Here is a 23,837-nt window from a genome sequence, read left to right as displayed (position 1 = left end):
CGCATACAGAGCTTCATCGCATTCTGACTTACATCTTCATGAGAGATTTACAGAAATGTAAACAAGGCAAAAATGGGTAATGATCTTTAAGGACTAAGCCATATTACACAGTTTTCAAAAGAGATGCCTCACCTCCCACAATTATCCAAAGGTGTAAGATGCTCAACTTCACAGAATATAAATTCACTCCACATGGAAGATAAACTAAGTTAATGAATAAATTAAAAGTTCTTGGATGTCAAGCTATGGATTATACCTGGCCCACAGACATTTCATTTGATCTACACCTACTGAAAAGCTGGGAGATTTTGCAAAAGAATCTAGATTTTCCCACGTGCCCCAGGGCAACAGCAATCAATGGGCATGAAAGAGTCACTTCCCCATAAAAGGGGTCACACTCTCGACTTCTCCACAGTCCCTGCAGGCATTTAATTTACACAGGTCGGCTGGCTTGGGCCTCCATGCTCCAGTAAGTTACCTACCTGACCCTGACGCATCTAGGATGCAAAGTCTAGATACACTTTTCACTGTCACGTCAGGGTTGACAAAGGAGTGGTCTACCCAGCAGCACTCCCAATTATTCCAATTCAGCTGAGCTTTGGGCAGCATACTGAAGAGAGGGTTACTTTCGGGCCTGGCTAGTGACTGGCAGAGGAAGAAATAAAGAGCTCAGTCTCAAAAATACTTCCAAGAGCAAGATGACAAGGGAGTTCAACAAGAACAAATGCATCCAAGTTAAGGTAAGTGAAGAGCAAAAGGTCCTAAGCAAAAGCTCATCTTTATGAACAGACTGAAATTCCTAGAGAAGCTAATCTTCTCCAAAGCAGACCAAAACCAAACAAAATCAAGAAACTTGGATGCAAAGTGTCCATGACCGGCACCTGCAAGAGAAAACCACATTGTCACTGACAATGGATAGCTGGCTAGAAACCCACGTTATTCTTTTTTCCTCCCATAAATCTACTGGTTTCTATTAAATTCCTTGATGAACAATTCAGAGGTGAAGGGCCCCTCATGCTGGCCATAAGGCCATGCTGCGAGACCACTAGAGCTAATAAGGAGAGGCAATGAAGAGCAACAATTAGGGAATGAAGGCGAAGGTTGATGCTATGGCTGCAAATGTGTAATGATCTTTACTTTCATGGCAAATGGCATCTTTAAGGAAACCATTTTTAAATTGCAATATAACGGTGCCTGGGTGGCTCAGTGCGTTAAGCCTCTGCCTTCGGCTCAGGTCATGATCTCAGGGTCCTGGGATCGAGCCCCGCATCGGGCTCTCTGCTCAGCAGGGAGCCTGCTTTCCCCTCTCTCTCCACCTGCCTCTCTGCCTACTTGTGATCTCTGTCTGTCAAATAAATAAATAAAATCTTTAAATAAATAAATAAATTGCAACATAACATATGGAGACAGTAAAGTATAAAACCATAAATATACAGCTCCAGTTTTTACAAAGTGAACATCATTCCTGTACAGTCACCAGCCAGATCAAGATAGAAAATAACCATGACACCCTGGGAATAAGGACAGATATGGGGGATTGGAGGAGTAGGATCCCAGTCCCTCACTCATTACATGGTACAAAAATTTAAACATGTATGATAACAACTTTAAAATATTACCAAGAAAGGAGACACAGCTTATAATCCAACAGCAGGAAAAGCAAGAAACAAAGCTCTGAAGCCATAAAAGGAAAGACTGAGCAATCTGATAACCTAAAAAGTAAGGCCCCCTACCTACATTTAAAAGTACCATAAACAAAGTCAAAATTCATTTCTCAAACTTGGAAAAAAAATACAGCACATATAACAAAGGACCTTTAAAAACTGAGTAATCACAAAGTGCTACAGTCTAAACCTCTGTGTCCTCCCAAAATTCATGTTAAATCCTAATGCCAAATGTGGCAGCATTAAGCTGTGGGGCCTTTTGAAGCTGATTAGGTTCGGAGGGCAGAGCCCTCATAAATGGGATTATGACCTTCTAAAAGAGGTTCTTGAGAGATTCCCTAGCCCTTTCCACTATAAGAGGACACGGGGAGAGGCTGGCAGTCTGCAACCTGGAAGACGGCCTTCACCAGAAACCAAATCTGCCAGTGTCATGACCATGGAATTCCCAGTCTCCCAAACTATAAGAAATAGATTTCTGTTGCTTATCAGTTACCCAGTCTGTGATGGTCTTTTATGGCAGCCCAAAGAACTAAGACAGAAAATCAGTAAGAGGAAGACCCGATAATCAAATAGAAAAGGATGCAAAAGCTACAAAGAGGTAATTGGCAGAAAAGGAACTACTTATAAACACACACAAAGATATTGAATCCCACTGACAGAAGAATGCAAATTTTAAGAACTATGAAGAGAATATATAAGGTACTCTTAGAATGCATAAGACAACCCAATTAAAAAGTGGGAAAAGGAGGGGTGCCTAGGTAGCTCAATTAAATGGCCGACTCTGATTTTGGCTCAGGTCGTGATCTCACGGTTGTGAAATCAAGCTCCTTGTCAGGCTCTGCGCTCAGCAGGGAGTCTGCTTGAAGAGTCTCTCCCTCTGCCCCTCCCCCACCACGAAGTGTGACCCCTCTCTGAAATAAAGAAATACATCTTAAAAAAAAAAAAACAACATTCCTATGTTCCAAGGAAGACCTACAGATGACCTGTGGGCACATAAAAAGATGCCCAGCACCATTAGCCGTCCAGACAACCTGTATCAAAAGCACAGTGAGATACACACTCGCAAGGATGGCTATAACCAAAACACAGGTAACAACAGATGTTGACAAGGATGTGGAAAAATAAGAACCTGCATACACCATAGGTGGGCATGTAAAAGAGTGCAGCTGCTTTGGAAAACAGTCTAAAGAGTCCTCAAAAGATTAAACTTAAGAGTTACCATATGACCCAGCAAACCCACTTCCAGGTATACACCCCAAATTAATAAAAAAATGTGTCCTTGGTGTGTACCAAGGGGGACACGAAGAGCAGTATTATTTTTTTTAAATTATTTTTATTAACATATGATTTATTATTTGCCCCAGGGGTACAGGTCTGTGAATCATCAGGCTTACACATTTCACAGCACTCACCATAGCACATACCCTCCCCAGTGTCCATAACCCAGCCACCCTATCCCTCCCCTCCCACCACCAACAATCCTCAGTTTGTTTTGTGAGATTAAAAGTCTCTTATGGTTTGTCTCCCTCACAATCCCATCTTGTTTCATTTTCTCCTTCCCTACCCCCACCATGCCCCACCCTGCCTCAAATTCCTCATATCAGGGAGATCATATAATAATTGTCTTTCTCTGATTGACTTATTTCACTCAGCATAATACCCTCTAGTTCCATCCACGTCACTGCAAATGGCAGGATTTCATTTCTTTTGATGGCTGCATAGTATTCCGTTGTATATTTATACACCACATCTTCTTTATTCATTCATCTGTTGATGGACATCTAGGTTCTTTCCATAGTTTGGCTATTGCGGACATTCAGAGCAGCATTATTCTCAACAGCTAAAAGGTGGCAGCCCAAAAGTCCCTCACTGACAATCATATACAAAATGTGGTATATCCATTCAATGGAATACTCTTCAGCCATGAAAAGGAATAAAGTACTGATACATGCTACAACATGGATGAACTTGAAAACATTAAGCTAAGTAAAAGAAGTCAGTAACAGAAGACCACATATTACATGATTCCATTCAGATGAAATGTCCAGAACAGGGATATCCATAGAGCGAGAAAACAGAGTAAAAGTTGCCTATGATAAGGGTGTGTAGGGGAGTGATAGCTAAAACATAAGGAGTTTTTCCTGGGGTGATAAAAATATCCTAAAACTGACTGTGCTGATGGTTGCACATATCTATGAATTTATCAAAAACCACTGAATTGCATACTTTAAATGGGTAAACTGTATGGTATGTGAACTATATCTCAATAAACCTTTTTAAGAAACTAAAGAAATACCATTTTTCTCTTATCTACTTAATTAATACTTAAAATTTACTTAAAATGTACCATTAGGTAAAGGAGGCTACTGGGAGCCGATAATGTTCCATTTCATGATTTGGGTGGCAGTGACAAAGGTGAAGTTACTTTGTGATAATCACTGGTGTACTTTTCTACCAGCCAGACTTCAATAACACAGTGCATAAAGACACACACATATACACTGTGTTGGTGATGGTGTGGAGCAACAGACACTCTTACACTTTGTTACTGGGGATGTAAGCTGATAAAACCTCTTAGGTATATAATTAATGAGTTTATAAACAATAAAGCACACATATGTTTTGGTCCCATACGTATATACTCCCATGTATAAAAGCCTTTACTGCAACTCTGTTGTAAAAACAAAGGTGTGAGAAAACTCTACGTGCCCATCAGTTGGGGCCTGGGGAAAATAAATTATGGTACAATTATACTAGGGAATACTATATAGCTATTTAAAATAATGAGGCAGATTTATATATACTGAATCTATCCCCAAGCTAGAGAATTACATGAAAAAAGCAAGGTACAGAGCAGTGCTATCTGTATACGGGTTATGCCACATCTGTGTGGGGAGAAAATAAACCTAAGGTGAGGATAGTGGGGTTATTTATACACACACGCACACACACACACACACACACATTACCACAGAACATCTCTGGAGGAACACAGAAAAACTAGAAATCACAGCTGCCTCTGAGGAGGGGATGGGGGATAGGAGACACACCTTTCACTTTGTGCCTTAAAAAAAAAAAAAAGGCGGAAATATTATCAACTCAAATATATCAATTCTTCTCATGTAAAAGCTATGGTGCTTCAACAGAGGTGAGTGCCCCTGAACTTCTAAAGATTAAAATTCTGAACTGTTTGCTGTAAATTCCACAATGTCTCACTTCTCCCATTTTAAGAATTAAATACTCAAGCCATTAAGCAGTAGTAGTAATGAATAACTACTTACATCAACACCTCCAAACAGGTCGAAAATATAAGTATTTGGATAAGTGGTTTCTTGGGTAAGTTTCCTCTCTTCAGTAACAAATGCCATAGCCTCCATGGAGAGAAGAGGAGAAATTTCCTAATTTAAAAAAAGTATACATAGAGACTTTCAGTTTTAGTATCCAAGAGGAACCACACACCAAAACAACAGTTTGCATTTCAGTCACAACCTGAATGCCCATGAGCCCAAAGATAGCCCCCAGCGACAACAACAGAAAAAGATAATAATCTTAGAGAAAAGCTAATATGATGATCAACATTTAAGTAGTAACAATAGTTCATGTGCTTAATGATTATGTACCAGGTATGGTTCTAAGTACTTCATGCCTGACCCCTTTTAATCCTCACAAACCTACAAGATAACAATAATTTATCACCCCAATTTTATAGATAAGCAAACTGAGATACAAAGAAGTTGTCAAGGTCACACAGCTGCTAAGTGACAGGGCCAGGATTTAAATGTCGGAAGTCTGGTTCCAGAGTTTGCACTTAGAGAAGAAAAAGTAATTATTTGGGGTGAAACAGAGTGTGGGAAGAACCCAGGACCCTACTCTTATGCTCTCTTCAGGGATCTTGAGGGAAGAAGGAACACAATGGGCGAGGGCAGTAGTTCTCACACAGTGGTGAACATCAGAATCACTTGGAAGGACTTGTTAAAATCCCTCCTGCTGAGTCCTATGGGCAGAGTTTCTGATTCAGTAGGCACGGAGTGGGCCTGAGAATGTGCATTTACAACAGCCTGCCAAGGGTTCCTGATGCTGCTGGTCCAGGCACCACATACCAGGAAAAAGCAGAACTCTTACAGACATCCAGTTATATGTTGGGCACCAGGTTATGATACTTCAGCCCATCTAATCGTTAAAATAATTCAATGATGTGAGTATAGTTTTACCCATATTATATGGGAAAGCAAAATCACAAAGTTGCCCAGGCTCACGTAATTAGTGACTGAACCACTTCCGAGAGACTGAAACACTTTCCCCAGGTCTCATTTTTCTCAACTATGAAACTAGGATGTGATTCCTGCTGGCAACACGGTACAGTTCAAGCTGGTCTTAGGAGGAAGACGGTTCTGGGCTCATCATGTGATAGCCACAGGCTTTGGATGGGTTGGTTACTGCTAAGGCTGTTCTTTCAACTGAAAAGGGGAATTATAGAAGACATCTGGGTTTGCCTGCCCATTATCTCATTTTCTCTTCTTCAAGTAAAAGCCCCAATTCCTTGGGGGAAAGGCCCCTCCCCACTTTCCACACAGTTCTGTTGGGGCTGTCACCAAGCACCTCAGTGTGAGCCCCAGGAGCAGGTGACCAGGCCTCGCCAACAGTCTCTCATTCCCTCACCTCGGTGGCTGGCCCAAGTTGTAGAAATGTCCCCCTAGCACTGTGATCACATGGAGGAAGATAAGACCACATGCAGATGTCAAGGTAAGAAAAGGACAGCTTAACCCTGTTTAGCCCCTGAATTCACACATGTGCTCTCCAGTTTATGAGACAATAAAGGATCTTTTTTGCTAGTCTGAGTGGGCTACTGTCATTCACAATCAGAAGTATTCTGGACTAAAACAAGTAAGTAGACCACCTGTGTCATAGAGTTACCATAAGAATTAAATAAGCCTGCTACAGAGGCTTCAAAGAAGAATGTGTTGGATAAAGAAAGAAATAGTGACCACACAGCAAGTACTCACAAACCTTAATTTCTCTCTCCCTTCTACCCCGTATCTCAGAGATTTTGCAGGAATCAAGTGTAATGTAAAATTCCTTGCACAGAGTTTTCAAAGTGTAAAACACTGTAACTATTTCTGTCCCATTCAGACTATAATATCAAGAATACAAAAGACCTTTTTTTAATTAAATAAACTTATTTGGAAATGATTTTAAATTTACAGAAAACTTGTACAGACAAAACATCTCTTCTTATGTGATAAAATAATCACATAATCACATGACTTATGTGATATAATAATCAAAACTTTACTTCCAAAGAACATTATATCAAGTTTCATTACAATCAACTGTAACTCGCATGAGTTTTAACTGCAACTACTGTTCATCTAAATTCAAATTTGGACCCACCCTTGACGCTAAAGTTTGGATACAGTAACTCGAGACCTAGTGAACTGTAAACTCCGGGCAAGGACATGGGCCTTCCAGGTGATTCTGATGCACACTCAAGTTTGAGAACAAGTGCCTTAGCATCTCTCTGTACTCTTCCATCCCTCTCCCAACCATCAATCCCAGTTCCTTCATCTTCTTATGTTGGTCATAATGGATCAACAACCATAAAGTCACTTCCCTGAACCTTTAGCAGTATGGGAGTTTTAAAAATCCTTCTCAAAAAGAAGGTCATCCCAATGCCAGGACATAGGGTCGGCCTCCCAAATTAAGCAAGCACTGCCACAAAACAAGTGTGAATAAAGCCCAGAAGGGCAGACACAGGGAACTTAATGGTGATTATCTCTGGGTAGTGGGATTATAGTTGATTTTTATTTTCTTCTTTGTAATTTTTCTGAACTTTCCAAATTTTCTATAGCTTAAACAATAAAAACAGGCTATTTTTAAAAGCAGACTGAAGGGGGCGCCTGGGTGGCTCAGTGGGTTAAAGCCTCTGCCTTCAGCTCGGGTCATGATCCCAGGGTCCTGGAATCGGAGGCCCGCATCGGGTTCTCTGCTCAGCGGGGAGCGTGCTTCCTCCTCTCTCTCTGCCTGCCTCTCTGCCTACTTGTGATCTTTGCCTGTCAAATAAACAAATAAAATCTTTAAAAATAAATAAATAAATAAAAATAAAAAGCAGACCGAAGGAGAGAAAAACAGACATCTGCGTCACCTGGAGGCTTTGAATGCAGCCTTTCCAAGGCCCCTAGGAGTTACCTTGAGGATGTTTTGGCACTCAATGAAGTCACTGTGGAGGTGGCTGGTTGCATACAGCTTCAGGAGCAGCTGAGGAATCCCACTCCATTTGGACTGTTTGTCTCTCTCTGCCAAAAACGTCTCTGTGAACTGTGAAGCAAAAGAAAAAAAGAAAAAGGAACATTTCGCTGACGAGGACAGAACGACTAGCATGCATGGCAAAGGCAAGCAGCTGTCTCCTAAACATACTCAGGAGAAATAATTCAAAGGTCTCTTTCTAGAAATCTTCAAAAGCTCCCCAACAGCCTACAAGTGAAAAGTCCAGCTCCTCGCCTTGCGACACAGCAGTCTTTGCATCCTATTACCGACCCTCCTCTCTAGCTTCATCTCTTTCCCAGTGCACACTTCGGGCTCCAAATGCACATGTTCTCTACGTCTCTCTGCACATGTTCTTCCTTGCCTAAAATGTCCTCTGTCATAACCTGGAAAGCTCCTTCTCCTTCTTCAAAGTGTGAGACAAATAACCAGAAATATTCCTTGCTGGGTCTTCCCCTCTCTCCTTTTTCTTTCTAAAAGATTTATTTATTTGAGAGAGAGCGAGAAAGTGCATGCACACATGCACACTAGGAGTGGGGGGAGGGGAGCAGGGAGTGGGGAGAGGATGAAAGACTCTCAAGCAGACTCCACACTGAGCATGAAGCCTGACATTGGGCCCGATGCAGGGCTCAATCCCATGATCCTGAGACCATGACCTCAGCCCTGAGATCAGGGTCTGACTTGGATGCTCAACCCACTGAGCCACCCAAGTACCCCCTGCTCCCCTCTTCCTTTCTAAGTGAGTAAGTGCCCCTCCTCTGGGGCCTTATCTTAACATCATAATTACTGATTCACTTGTTCCTCTCCTCCTGTAGACCACAAGCACCTTCAGAGTAGGTACTAGGCTGCATTTATCGTGCCCACCTTCTCTCTCTCAAAGAATGCCGGGCACAGAACAGAGACTCTGTAAATGTATGAAGGAATAAGCAATAACCTTCTAGTCTAATGACAGGTTCATTAATCAACTATGGCACAGTTCCACTAATACTCTCATGACGTTATCATTAACTAGGGGCCGGATGTGAATTATTTTCACATACACTTGTCCCTCGATCAGATCAAAACCATCTTATGACTGTTATTACAGGACATGCAAGTCTTCAATAACATCTTAGTCTATCCTGGCGCATATCAGTTCTATGATTTTGGACGAATCCCATTATCCTTCCTGAGCCTGTTTTCTCAGATTGGAAAAATAAGATAATACAGAAGTAATAGAGAGATAATGAAATGTTTGTAAGAATAATCTGTGTTTGGGTGAACCAAAGGCATTACTATTTCTGTAGGTTAAAAAAAAAAAAAAGGCTGAATATCAGCAATTTCCTATCATTCAAGCCAGTTCAAATCAAGGCAAGTCCAAAAACAATGGGAAACCATTTTTCTTTTTCTTAAAAGGAAAAAAAGAAAAAGAAAAACATGGTTTCATGACTCAGCAAAAGTGGTGTTTACAAATTTACAGGTATGTACATTTATACTAAAAAGGAAAAAATGTCTCAGATAAATTAACTAAACTTTCACCATGAGAAACTAGAATAGCATAAACCAAACCCCAAACAAGCACAAGGAAATAAATACTACAAAAATAAATTATATGGAGAGTAGAAAAATAATCAAGAAAAATCAACAAAATCAAAAGTTGGTTCTTTAAAAGAGCAACAAAATTAAAACTTCAGTTATGGTGACCAACTTAACACTGACTCAAATAACTAAACTCAGGAATGAAAGAGGGACATTACTACCAATAATACAGAAATAAAAAGGTTTATAATGAAGTAGTAGTAACAATTATGTGACAACAAATTACATAACCTAGATGAAATGGACAAACTCCTAGAAAGACACAAAACACTGAAACGGACTCAGGAAGAGGTGAATCACTGGTTTAGTAAGAAAAAAGAAAACTACCCACAAAAAAAAGTGCGCCCAAAACCAATGCTTCACTGGTGAATTCTATAAAACATTTATTTTATTTATTTTTTTAAAAGATTTTTTATTTATTTGACAGAGATCACAAGTAGGCAGAGAGGCAGGTGGGGGGAGAGGAAGCAGGATCCCCACTGAGCAGAGAGCCCAATGCAGGGCTTGATCCCAGGACCCCAGGATCATGACCCAAGCTGAAGACAGAGGCTTTAACCCACTGAGCCACCCAGGCACCCCATTTTTTTTTTTTAAGATTTTATTTATTTGAGAGAGAGAGAATGAGAAAGTGAGACAGCACAAGATAGGAGAGGGTCAGAGGGAGATGCAGACTCCCTGCTGAGCAGGGAGGCTGATGCTGGACTCTATCCCAGGACTCCAGGATCATGAGCTGGGCTGAACGCAGTCGCTTAACCAACTGAGCCACCAGGAACCCTCTACGAAACTTTTAAAGAAACTAAAAATTCTTCACAGACTCTTCCATAAAACAGAAAAGGGGACACTTCCCAACTCATTCTGTTATCCTGATACCAAAATCTGACAAAGATGTCAAAAGAAAACTACTGACCAACATCTCTGATGGATACAGACACAAAAATCCCTAGCAAAACCCTACCAAACCAAATCCAGCAACACGTAAAAAGGATTATACACCATGACCGAGCAAGGTATATTCCAGGAATTCAAGGTTGGTTCAACATATGAAAATTAATCAATCTAATCAACCTGTTAAAGGGCATTTAACAAAACCCCACAACTATCATCATAATTAACAGTGAAAGCCTGAATGCTTTCTCACTAAGATCAGGAAAAAGACAGAGATGTTGATCCTTACCACTTCTATTTAACATTGTACTAGTAATTCAGGCCAGAGCAATTAGGTAAGAAAAAAAATAAAGGCATCCAGATGGAAAAGAAGAAAAACTATATTTGCCATCCTATGATCTTGTATATAGAGTACATTATGGAACCTACATATAAAACTACTAGAGCTAACAAATGAGTTCAGTAAGGTTGCAGGATAAAAATCGATATACAAAAATTAGCTAAATGTCTATACACTTACAAAAGACAATCCAAAAAGGAAATTAAGAAAACAGTCCCATTTACAATGAAACCAAAAATAATAAAACACTTAGGAATAAATTTAACAAAAGGAATATAAGACTTATAAAATGAAACTACAAAATATCATTGAAAGAAATTAGAGGAAGTCTAAATAAATGGAAAGCCATCCATGTTCATAGACTGGAAGACTTAATATTGCTAAAATGGCAATGCTTCCTACATAGAGTCAATGCAGTTTCCATCATAATCCCAGGTGGCTTCATTGAAGAAATATACAACCTGATACTAAAATTCATATGGAAATGCAAGGAACCCAGGATGGCCAAAATAAACTTGAGGGAAGAGAACAAAGTTGGAAGAATCACACTTTCCGACTTCTAAAGTTTATTACAAGCTTATAATAATCAGGTAAGGATAGACAACTAGATCAATGGAATAGAACTGAGATTCCAAAATTACATCCCTACATTTATGGTCAACTGATTTTTGACCATAGTATCAACACAATTCAATGAGGGTGAAAAAAGTCTTTTTAACAAATATTGCTGGGACAAATGGTATCCACAAGCAAAAGAGTGAAGATGGGCTCCTTTACACATACCATAGACAGAAATTAACTCAAAATGGATCAAAGACCCAAATGTAAGAGCTATAACTATGAAACTTCAAGAGGAAAACATAGGCATAGATTTCATAACCTTAGATTAGGCAATGATTTCATAGATAAGACCTCTAAAAAACAAGTAAACAAAGGAAAAATAGGTAATTCATCACACAAAAAACATAAAGAACAATTATATGAACATCTCAATTGATGCAGAAAAAGCATTCTGTAAAATGCAGTATCATAAACTGAAAAACGAAGTGAACAAATAATGGTTATCTACAGAAAACCTAAAGCAAACATCATACTTAATGGTGAAATGTTTAAGGCTTTCCTTCTTAGATCAGGAACATGCCACTTCAACTCAGCACAGTTAGGCAAGAAATAGAAAAAAATATAAGATTGGAAAGGAGAGGGGCGCCTGGGTGGCTCAGCGGGTTAAGCCGCTGTCTTTGGCTCAGGTCATGATCTCAGGGTCCTGGGATTGAGCCCCAGTCCGGCTCTCTGCTCAGCAGGGAGCCTGCTTCCCCCCTTTCTCTGCCTGCCTCTCTGCCTACTTGTGAACTCTGTCAAATAAATAAATAAATCTTAAAAAAAAAAAAAGTAAAAATGTACAAACTCATTCAAAAATGTGTATGCAGGGGCACCTGGGTGGCTCAGTGGGTTAAAGCCTCTGCCTTCGGCTCAGGTCATGATCCCGGTGTCCTGGGATCGAGCCCCACATCGGGCTCTCTGCTCCGCGGGGAGCCTGCTTCCTCCTCTCTCTCTCTGCCTGCCTCTCTCTGCCTACTTGTGATCTCTGTCAAATGAATAAATAAAATCTTAAAAAAAAAAATGTGTATGCAAATGGCAAAGGGGTAGGAAGAGCCAAGGAACTCTTGAAAATAACTAAGCAGGAAAAGCCACTCCTATTCAACACACTATAGTCAAAATCAACACACACAAAGTTACAGAAAATAAAACGAAGTGGTACCAGCACAAGGCCAGACCAGTGGGAGGGGGAAAAAGACAGGAAACTGACATGAGAACAGATGCCACAGAGCACTGGAGTAATAAGCAACTTTTCAATAAATAATATGCAGTCAACTGGATATCTTTATGAACAAGCTTACACCACATCCAAAAATAAATTCCTAATGGAACATGTATTTGAATGTAAAAGATAGAGCAACAAAGCTTCTAGAAAATAAACAGAATTTCTTCATGATCCTTAGGGTAGGCAAAGAGTTCTTAAATTGAATACTAAAAGCACTAACCATAAAGGAAAAGAGTGATACAATGAGCTGTATTAAAATTAAGCACTTGTGTTCATCAAAAGATCTTTTTATAGACTAAAAAGGGAAGCTACCAAATGAGAGAAATATTTATAAAACATCATTATAAAGGCTCATACCCAGGAAATGAAAAGAAGTTCAAATCAATAAGAAGGGAAAAAAAAAAAAAAACCGATAGAGAAAAATATGCAAAAGATCTGAATAGGCCATCCACAAAGGATGATGCTTGAATAGCCAACGGACTCCTGAAAAGGTGCTTAACTTCATTAGTCATGAGGAAAACACAAACCAAAACCATAATGAGATGCCAATACACAAATACTAGAATGGCCAAATTTAAGAAGACGGGCCACACCACGCATAGATTAGTGAGAACATGAAACAAGAACGCTCATACACTGCTGGTGAGAATGTAAAACTAGTTACAACCACTTGGGAAAGTGTTCAGTAATAGCTACCAGTGTTGCACGTATGCATATCCTATAACCCAGCAATTCTACTTCTAAGTATATAACCCCCCAAAAATTGTGCTTATATGCATCAGAAGACACGTACAAGAATACTCATATAAGCGGTACACATAAAAGCCCCAAACTGGAAAGATCTCAGATGCTCATCAAAGGTAGAATGAATTGTAGTTAACTATATAGCAATAAAAATTAATGAACTACAGCTTCACCATCAGCATGAATCTAATAAATATTGATTGAAAGGAAGCAGATTCAGTACATACTGTTTAATTCTATTTATATAAAGCATAAAAACTAGTACACTTAAGTACAATGTTAGAAGTCAGGCTAGTAATTTCATTTGGAGAGGCGGAAAAGACCTGTAGACTAGAGATATAGAGATGATCTGGTTGGCTGTTACATAGCTGATGGTTTATTACTATTCATTGAGCTGTACACATATTTTTGGTGCATTTTTATTTGTATGTTATATTTCAACACAGTAAGTTTTTTAAAGGCCTGAAACAAAACAGATTTGTACATACTGATTATGGAAGGATCTCTATGATAAATTTTCAAGTGAAAAAAGATAAATGCACAAAAGTATGTACATTATACCACTTGCATAAGAAAAAAAAGTTACATAGACACATTTGCTTTTCTGAATTTAACATGTCTGTAGATAGATATGTAAGAAATCAATAATCATAGCTGCCTCCGGGAGTAGAACTAGAGGGTGCTAGCAGAGGTGATAGTGGGTTATCTGCAGGGAGACTTGAAATTTTCTCTGTAATCTATGTGTGTATGTGTGTATGTTATCCATTCAAAACACATATTACCTCTGGTGAGGAGGGAATGAGATGAAAGGACATTAAATATACTGGTACTGTCTTAAGTTTGGTAGTAGGTACGTGGGTATTGTAATATTGTGGGGCATTACTATATAGGTTTTTATAGGTCAAATATTTAATAAACAAACAGGTCTCTGCACAATGGCACCAGCAGATGCTCAATAAATATTAATTACCTTCTCCTTCCTATTCCCAACATATCTATACTTGTCTCCCACTATCTCCCATACAACCATTTCATTGTCTCTTCGCTGTCTTCCAATGGCCAATTAGGAAGACTTTCTCACTAGAGTTCTTAGTGCCAGAAATCTCTCTGCAACTCTGTTCACATTCTCTCATTCAGAACCAACTCAACTCTCCCCATTCCATAAAGTTCTCTAAAGCAATCACAGCCAACATAATCATAGGAGAGAAAATGGCTTTTAAAAATAGGAGGGCCCGGGCGCCTGGGTGGCTCAGTGGGTTAAGCCGCTGCCTTCGGCTCAGGTCATGATCTCAGGGTCCTGGGATCGAGTCCCGCATCGGGCTCTCTGCTCAGCAGGGAGCCTGCTTCCCTCTCTCTCTCTCTCTCTCTCTCTCTCTCTGCCTGCCTCTCTGTCTACTTGTGATCTCTCTCTGTCAAATCAATAAATAAAATCTTTAAAAAAAAAAATAGGAGGGCCTTTAAAAAGTTTAAAAATTAAAAAATAAAAATAGGACCCTAAGAGAACCGTGTATTTTTCAGAGGAAATTAATGCCAGGTGATGGACATGGCTATTTAATAGTTGTTACATATTTATTTTTTAGTCACACATTTTAATGTGTACTTACACAAAATGTCCAGCACAATGAATAAAAAAGAAAGGCTCTCACCATGATTAAATTTCAGAATGCCAGAAAGAGATGATCCTAAAAGCTTTGAGGGGGTGAAGGATGGGAAAATAGGTCATATATTGAGGAATGGGAATCAGAATAGAACCTCTCAACATTTACACCAAATGTTTAAAGACAATGGAATAACACCATTAAAAAATTTAAGGGAAAATAACTTCCAACTTAGAATTCTATATCCTGCTAAACTTAATATACCAGTATAAGAATAAAAGACATTTTCAAACATGCAAGCTTAGAAAAAAAAAAGCCACCTCTCACGTACTCTTTCTTAGGAGGTTACTAGAGAATGCACTCCCCCAAGAAAGACAGGATTCATGAAACAAAGGATCTAAAACATAATAAAAATAAAACACCTTGAATTTGGTGAAGGGAAATCCCAAGAATTCAGATGTATAGCTGTCCTAGCAAGGAACTAATCCAAATTGAAGGAAGATGGAGAATTCCAAGAAGGATTTCTTTTAAAAAACAAAGTTTTAGGGATGCCTGGATAGCTCAGTTGGTTAAGAGTCTGCCTTTAGCTTAGGTCACAATCCCAGGATCCTGGGATGGAGCCCCGCATCAGGCTCCATGCTCTGTGGGAAGCCTGCTTTTCCTCTCCCACTCCCCCTGCTTGTGTTCCCTCTCTGGCTGTCTCTCCTCTCTGTCAAATAAATAAAATCTTAAAAAAAAAAAAAAAAGAAAGAAAAAAAGAAAAGAAAGTTTTAGAATTGGGACTAAATTATAAGCACACAAAAACCAAAGCAAATTTTAAAAGAATGACATTATTCTAGTGAAAGAAGCCAGACCCAAAGGCTACATATGGTTCAGTTCCATTGCAATGAGAATGTGTAAAAGAGTATAGGAATAGGACAGTAAACAGATGAGCAATTGCTAGAGGATGGGGCTAGGGAAGGGGTTAACTACACAAGGAAATTTTCTAGATCCTAACCCTAGTGGTGGTCACACAACTGCATTTGTTAAAACTCATAGAACTAACAGGCATACCTCGGAGACATTGTGGGTTCCAGACCATCACAATAAAGTGAGTCAAATGAATTCTTTGGTTTTCCAGTGCATGTAAAAGTTATGTTTATATTATACTGTAGTCAATTAAGTGTGAGATTAAGTAAAAAATACTTTATTGCTAAAAAATGCTATCATCTGATCTTTCACAGATCACTGTATTATAATAATAATGGAAGTTTGAAATACCAAAATGTGACAGAGACACCAAGTAAGCAAATGCTGTTGGAGAATGGCACCAATAGACTTCTTTGATGCAAGGTTATTAGAAACCTTCAATTTTGCAAAAATGCAGTATCCATGAGCACAACAGACAAAGCACAACAAAACAAAGTACACGTCTATACACTAAATAGGGTGAATTCTATATTTATAACTCAATTCAAACAATGGGGAGGGGGACAGAGGCTTTTAACTCAAAAGGAAACAAAAAAATATATAAAGCATATACTGTCGTCCACTATATGGCTCTACTATAACCAATGATATCATCATGATCATATAAATATTTAATACCAATAGCCCAAATTGTGACTTAACTACATTAGAAGAATCAAAAAGAAACATGTGGCATAGCATGTTGTGAATTAAATCCTAGTTTACAAGGGAAGAAAACAGATAATGTCTAAAACTGAAGTAAAGAAATAGCCTTAAAAACATATTACTTAGAAATACTGGCTATTGGGGCGCCTGGGTGGCTCAGTGGGTTAAGCCTCTGCCTTCAACTCAGGTCATGATCCCAGGGTCCTGGGATCGAGCCCTGCATCATGCTCTCTGCTCAGCAGGGAGCCTGCTTCTCCCTCTCTCTCTGCCTGCTTCTCTGCCTACTTGTGATCTTTGTCTGTCAAATAAATAAATAAAATCTTTAAAAAAAAAAAAGAAAAAGAAAAAGAAATACTGGCTATCCTGTTTCCTGCAGGACCCTTCCCCTCCAAAAAAAGCAGCTACAGTGTGGGCAGTGGTTGTGTGGGGAGGGCAGAATTTGGGGGCAAAAAGTGGGGCAGGGCACAGCTATTTTTAGTTACAAGGCTCATGATACCCAGAGAGCTTCCCTATCATAGTCCAAATATTCAACTACTCAAGGAATTTCTTTTACCACATCTACATTGTCTTACAAGGCATTTACTCCCATTTAAAAATAATCATTTGGATTTTGTTTTCCTTGTGAACAGCTGATTACTATGATGAAAGAGCCACCAATCCAGTCATCTTCAAAGCTGAATTACTGGCAGGAGTTGTACGGGTTTCTTCTCTTGGAGTACTTGTGGTTTGACAGTTTATAGCAGTGATAATCTCTTACATCATGCTGCCTAAGCTGTCAACCTGTTCAGCGGATGTGGCATTTCCAGACACTCAGTTTTCATTGACTTATTTTGTCTTTACTGCTTTTCTTTTTAAATAAAGGCTGAATTTCATAAACATAAATGTGTATCTTATTTGTTTAGTCCTAAGTGTAAGATATCTTTTTTAAAATTCATTTTTTTAGAAAGAGACAGCACATGAGCCAGGGGAGGGGGGGCGGGGAGAGGGAGAAGCAGACTCCCCATTGAGCAGGGAGCCCAATGCGTTACTTGATCCCAGGACCCTGGGATCATGACCTGAGCCGAAGGAAGATGACTGAGCCAGGCACCGTAGTCCTAAGTGTAAGATATCTTATGTCTTATAATATCATATTAAATTCGAGTAAACAGCTGTCTTAAAAAATAATTCATGAAAATAAAATACTTTGTTAGGTTATTCTTTAACTTTTTTTTAAAGATTTTATTTATTCATTTGTCAGAGACAGAGAGAGCACAAGCAGAGGAGCAGCAGGCAGAATAGGCCAGGGAGAAGCAGGCTCACAAGCCAAGCAAGGAGACCGATGCAGGACTCGATCCCAGGACCCTGGGATCATGACATGAGTCGAAGGCAGACCTGAGCCACTCAGGGGCCCCAAGGTTATTCTGATTATAACTGTTAACCAAGGAATACTTGTGTCCACTTTAATGGGATTTGTTTTAATATCATCAGGAGTGAATCTTATGGTTTGTAAATACAAAAACTTCTTGATAAAATGAATTTCTATTTTTAATTTGTGAGAAGTTATCATATCCAGGGGTTTTTCAATACCAAATTACCCTTGACAGGCAAAGGAAGACTGTATTTGACTTAAACCCCTAGGTTTCACAAATACTAATGCTTAGGATGATGAGGTCAAAACAACTGTGCTCAATGAAATCTTAAAAAAAAGAAAAAACAAGGGGGGGTCAATCTAAAGTATGAGGTACGTAACGTTCGGGTAGAAATTACATATGCCAATAATCATGAAGGAAGCAATGATTAGCATTTGGGAAGTAGAACGAGGATGCCATAACCTAGTTTGTCACCAGATTGCCATACTGAAGGACAAGCTCTAGGGGTGGTGGGACACAATCTGAGTTACTCTGCCTTGAACCTAGGGTTTGCCTAGTCTATCCCCTTCCCTCAACTCCTACTGATCACGCAGGTCCTGTGTACCCACCCACCGTAAGGAATGTAACTGCAGAGCGATGCCACTGGAGGGCTTTAAGCAAGGGATTTGTAAGATCTGATTTGCTGTAAGGATCAAACGTGCTGATAAACGTATGCAGGCTCTGTAAACACTAGAGTATTGCGCCAGCATTACTTTGCTATCCTGATAGAGGACAAATTAAATGGGAGAAAAGAAAATACACAAAAATCCACAGAGCACAGGCCCGTTCTAAATCATGCAGTCTGGAGTCTTCTCCCAGACTTCTCCTAAATCCCATTTAGGGAAATGGGGAAGACTTGGGGATGATCAGGTTTGGTGAAGGAGGAATTAGGGAATCAGGAATTTTATATTAAGTTTGAGATGCCCACTAGACATCTAAGTGGAGGTGTTGAGAAGATATCTGGATATACCCATCTGGAGCTAATGGGAGAAATCTGGATGGAAATATAGATTTAGGATCCATCAGAATATAGATAATTTGTTAAACAATACTCGCTAAACTTCACAGCATGCTTACTACGTTTTAAAACACCACTTTAAGTGCTTTATATATACAATCTCACTTGATCCTTACCACAGTCTTATAGGCTGTCTCATGATTAGCCCTATTTCACAAATGAAGAAACTGCAGCATATAGAGATTAAGTAACTTGCTCAAACGCAGACAGCAAGTATGTACCAGAGCTGGGATTCAAACCTAGGATATCTGACTCTCGAACTCTTTAAAACCCTGAGACTGTTCAGGAGTAGAGACAGAATTGAGGACAAGGAAGACTGAGCCCTCACGATTCAATTCAAACAACCTTCTGAGTACTGGGTATCAAGAGCCCAACAATGTTTCCAGGCTCTGCAGACACAAAGTCCCTTAAGAAACCCAGTCTAACAAGCTGACCGCAACTATTTACCGAACATCCACTATCTGCCCCACACTGGCCAAGCTTTTTATTTTTTTTTAAATTTTTTAAAGATTTTATTTATGTGACAGAGATCGCAAGTAGGCAGGGAGGCAGGCAGAGAGAGGAGGAAGCAGGCCCCCTGCTGAGCAAAGAGCCCCACATGGGGCTCGATCCCAGGACTCTGGGATCATGACCTGAGCTGAAGGCAGAGGCTTTAACCCACTGAGCTACCCAGGCACTCCTGACCAAGCTTATTAGACATATGATGTCACTTCATCCTCCAAACAGCCCTATGAGATAGATATTATTATTGCCATATTAGAAAGAAGGAAACAGAGCTTCAGGAAGTTTAACATAACCTAGGACACTCAACTAGTAAGTGAGGGAACTAGGGTTCAATCTAGGTCCACCTTCCTTTAAAATATGGTCTTCTCCAAGGAAATCCTGTTACATGCTACCACACACATGAACTTTGAGGACTAATTGGTCTAAAAAAACTAATTGGAATAAGCCAGTCACAAAAAGACAAATACTGCTTGATTCCACTTCCACGAAGTATCTAAAGTAGTCAAATTCATAGAAACAAAAAGTAGAATGGTAGCTGCCAGGGGCTGGGGGCGAGGGGGTGGGAGGGGACTTGTTTAATGGGTATAGAGTTTCAGACTGGCAAGGCGAGAAGATACTGGAGCTCTGATTCACAACAGTGTGAACACACCTAATACTACCAAATTGTACACTTAAAAATGGGTAAGATGAGGGGCACCTGGGTGGCTCAGTCATTAAGCATCTGCCTTCAGCTCAGGTCATGATCCCAGGATCCTGGGACAGAGCCCTACAATGGGCTCCCTGCTCCACGGGAAGCCTGCGTCTCCCTCTCCCACACTCCCTGCTTATGTTCCCTCTCTCACTGTGTCTCTGTCAAATAAATAAAATCTTTTAAAAAAAGAAAAACAGGGGTGCCTGGGTGGCTCAATGGGTTGGTTAAGCCTTGGTCTTTGGCTCAGGTCATGATCTAGGGGTCCTGGGATCAGGCCCTGCGTTGGGAATCTCTGCTCAGCGAGGAGCCTGCTTCCCCCTCTATGCCTGCTGCTCTGCCTACTTGTGATTTCTCTCTCTGTCAAATAAATAAATAAAATCTTGGGGAAAAATGGGTAAGACGGGAAACTTCATGTTATGTGTTCACAACAACTTAAATTTTTTTTTCAAGCTGGTCTTTCCCAGTATACCATATGCCATAATGGACATGCTTACTGTGCTATGGAAATGCTTGTGTGCAAAGAATTTACCTATAATGTGGGGAAAGTGGGGTATGTGAAGCAAGGAAGAGATCAGGCAAAGTCACCAAGAAAGGATACATTTGAAAGATGAAATTCCCCACTTTATCCTGACCAGAGTTTTATGAAGATCTCTCCATCTTAACCTTGGAAAGAGCTTCCACACCTGCATACAACTACTGATTACCACAATACTCACCCTAAACCAGGCTCAAGAATATTCTAGCACCCTTCTATCTGGTGAGCTTCTCCAATCTCCTCCCATTCCAAGTCATCCATCACTGGAAACAAATTAAGTGTCCTAAATTGTCTCATTTATTATGCCAAATGACCTTTGTGGCTCCCTACTGACCTCAGAATGTAAAGGATAAGCAAGACGGGTGTTTAGTAAGAGATCACCTAAATTTTCTGAGCCTCAGTTTCCTCATCTGCATTGAAACAGGAGTCCTGACACCTCATTCAAAAGACTGAAGATTAAATGAAGACACTGTTTGAATACCTTCCACAATGTTTGATCTGAAGTATGTGCTCAGTGATGGTGAATTAACTCCCTTTCTGCATGTCGCTACAACCCTGCTAAGTAAGGCATTTTGGTTTAAAGAGCAAGTCTTTCCAGGATGTTAAGACAGATAGAGAAGAATGCAGGGGAAAGAGTTGCTCAACTACGATTATCTGATGTTCGGGAAAATACTGCTCACCCAGAACTGATTCTTCATCTATAACCTGTTAACACAGAGACCACCTGGTTTTTATCTTTATTCTGTCCTTTTAAGTATATGAGTAATACTGAAATGGCTCAAGTTTATATATAGATATATACAGCACACTGCAAAAAAATCTCACTCCCATTCTCTCCCCCATCTACCCAATTGCCACTGATTCCCACCAACCACTGTATTAGTTTCTTCTGCATCCTTCAAAAAGTTTCTACATGCAAAAGTTGTCTTTAAATTAAGCTAATGTTTTCCAGGCGTGTTTGTAACCTAAGTTGTGGGAATGAAAGGGGGGGTAGCAGAGGGAGAAGCCTAGGTCTTTCCATCCTGCCTTACCCTAAAGCAATGTCCTTCATTCATTCAAAAAATACTAATCATATATTGGGCGCCTATTATAAGCCAGATACCATTAACTAACTGATTATCCTTCAACCCTTACTAAGCAACAAAAACGCATTTAACACTTTACAGAACGGTCTCCATTGATCCTCACAGCACCTTAAGAGGCAGGTTACTAATTATCATCTCCATTTCACAAATGAGAAAACTGAGGCACCAAAAGATAACTTGCTCAAGCAAGGCTTTGAATCCAGGCCTGACTCCAAAGTCCTCGCTCTTAACCATGACGCTCTACACTGCACCCTTTGGAGCTCAGCCTAACGTGGGATACAGGCGAGAAAAAGGGTAGACAAACAAAGAAATATGTAATTACAGACTAAGAAAGTAATGTGAGCAAAACGAATTCAGGGCTGTGACTGAATAACAATGGGGACCTACTTTAGATGTGGAGTAGGGGGTAGTGTCAAGGAAAGGCCTCTCTGAGAGAATGACATTTATGATAGGCTTAGGAACCGTTCGGGGGCTGCAATAATGACCCACCACCCAATTCACGGGGGACAAACTCGAGGCCCTCAGAAGCTAAAGCAAACTCGCTCAGGGTCCCCCAGACGTGCAGACGTGGCGCAGGGTTGGGAGGATCCAGGAGCTGGGCCCAGGGCTCGTACACGCCATCGATGCCCGATGCAGCCCAGGCCCGCTCGGCCCCTAACCTGGGCCTGTAGCCGGCGGCAGCCCACAGCCCCGCGGCAGCTGACAGCAACCGGACAGCCTGCAGGGAGGCCCCGCGGCCGGCTAAGAGGGGTCGGGCCCGTACTGCGGCGGCCTGGAAAGGCCTCTTCTCCGGCCCCCCGCCAGCTCCCGCCCGGTCCGCCCCGCCCCGCCCCTCCGGGCCGGCTTCGTACCTGCACGGCCCGGACCAGGCCCCGGCCGGTCAGCTGGCCCTGCCGCAGCTGCAGCAGAATGTTACCGGGCCGCGGCCGGCCGCCCCATCCGCCCCAAGCCGCCACCGTTGCCGCTGCCCGTCGCCCTCGGCTGGCCCCAGACCCCGCCGCCGGCGCCGCCGCCATGTCTCCTCGTCCGACAAACAGGAAGCAAGCGGCCCCGGGGCCGCGGAGATTTCTACGGGGCGGCGGAGGGGTCGCCGCAGCGCCCCCAGCGGGCCGACGGCGGAGGCGCAAGCCGCGTGGCAGAAACCGTACGCGCCGCAGGGCCTCCTGGGATATGTAGTCTTGCTCTCAGTCGGAGCAGGTGCGAAATTGAGATGTGGCGTTTCCTGCGCCACTTGCTTTTGGGGACCCCGGATCCAGCATTTCGGTGAGGTCCCCCGAGGTCAAAGACAAGTCCCTGCGTGCGCACTCTCCCATTTCTTGCCTGTTTCGGGGAGGTTACAGCCAATTGGCTAGGAAAAATCCTGGGCTCCTGTCCGGGAATCAAGCCACCGCTCTCCCCCGCCTTGATTCCTGCCTGCCTCTCTCCGCACCTTATTCAGGCGGATGGACCTAGGCTTTCTGCTTCTTAATTGCCTTGTTAGTTCATTCAATCAGTAGTTCCTGGGAGCCTAGTCAGCCAGTAATTAGTTCTTAGAGGCCCCGAACCAGTCACTGTGAATACAGTGGAGAGCAGAACAGACTTAACAAGGTCCCTGTTTTGGACTGCAGGTTACTGCAGAAGACAGAAAATCCATACACAAATAAACGCACGATAACAGACTGGCTAAGTTGTGTTAAGTGGGTAGGTTGTTGTGAAGTTAAGTGAAATAATTGAAGGGAAAGGGATCGGTAAATTATGACATCATATCCTTTGTCAGAGGAAACTTGTCCTAATTTTTCCCCACCTCTACTCTGAGCCCGTGTAATCATTGTTTTGGCAAACCTCTGCGTCAGGATTGCATTCTTGCCTCCCCTTTTCCTTTCCTGCAAGGGGTCTTGTGACATAAATGAAAGAGGAGTGCTGGGTACGATGCTATAAGGCATGGTGGAGATAGTGACTTATCATTTATCGCCCAAACCAAAACACTTTTAGGAGAAAAAAGACTAATTATGCTGGGACAGCAGGCATGGTGACCATTACCCCAGTTTGCCTGGAATAGTCCCCATATATGCCTGCTGTTTATATTACAAGACCCCTCCCAGGAAAGGAAAAGGGGAGGCAATAATGTCCT

The 23,837-nt window shown here is 41.1% G+C and overlaps 1 protein-coding gene across 1 annotated transcript in view; it reads right to left on the bottom strand.

The window, feature by feature from the left end:
- The window catches only part of TRPC4AP (transient receptor potential cation channel subfamily C member 4 associated protein), a 70,373-nt gene extending 47,595 nt beyond the window's left edge, over positions 1–22,778 (bottom strand). The window contains exons 1-3 of the mRNA XM_032858816.1: positions 22,579–22,778; positions 7,851–7,979; positions 4,946–5,062 (exon numbers count right to left, since the gene is read on the bottom strand). Of these exons, the coding sequence (XP_032714707.1) occupies positions 4,946–5,062; positions 7,851–7,979; positions 22,579–22,743 (411 nt within the window). The 5' untranslated portion in view covers positions 22,744–22,778. The remainder of the gene's footprint in view (positions 1–4,945; positions 5,063–7,850; positions 7,980–22,578) is intronic.
- Between the last annotated feature and the right edge of the window lie 1,059 nt (positions 22,779–23,837).

This window comes from Lontra canadensis, unplaced genomic scaffold (genome assembly GCF_010015895.1).
Source record: "Lontra canadensis isolate GAN:19392208 unplaced genomic scaffold, GSC_riverotter_1.0 scaffold16, whole genome shotgun sequence".
NCBI lineage: Eukaryota > Metazoa > Chordata > Mammalia > Carnivora > Mustelidae > Lontra > Lontra canadensis.
The sequence above is the reverse complement of the archived record's forward strand: the minus strand, read 5'-3'. Positions and strand labels throughout refer to the sequence as shown.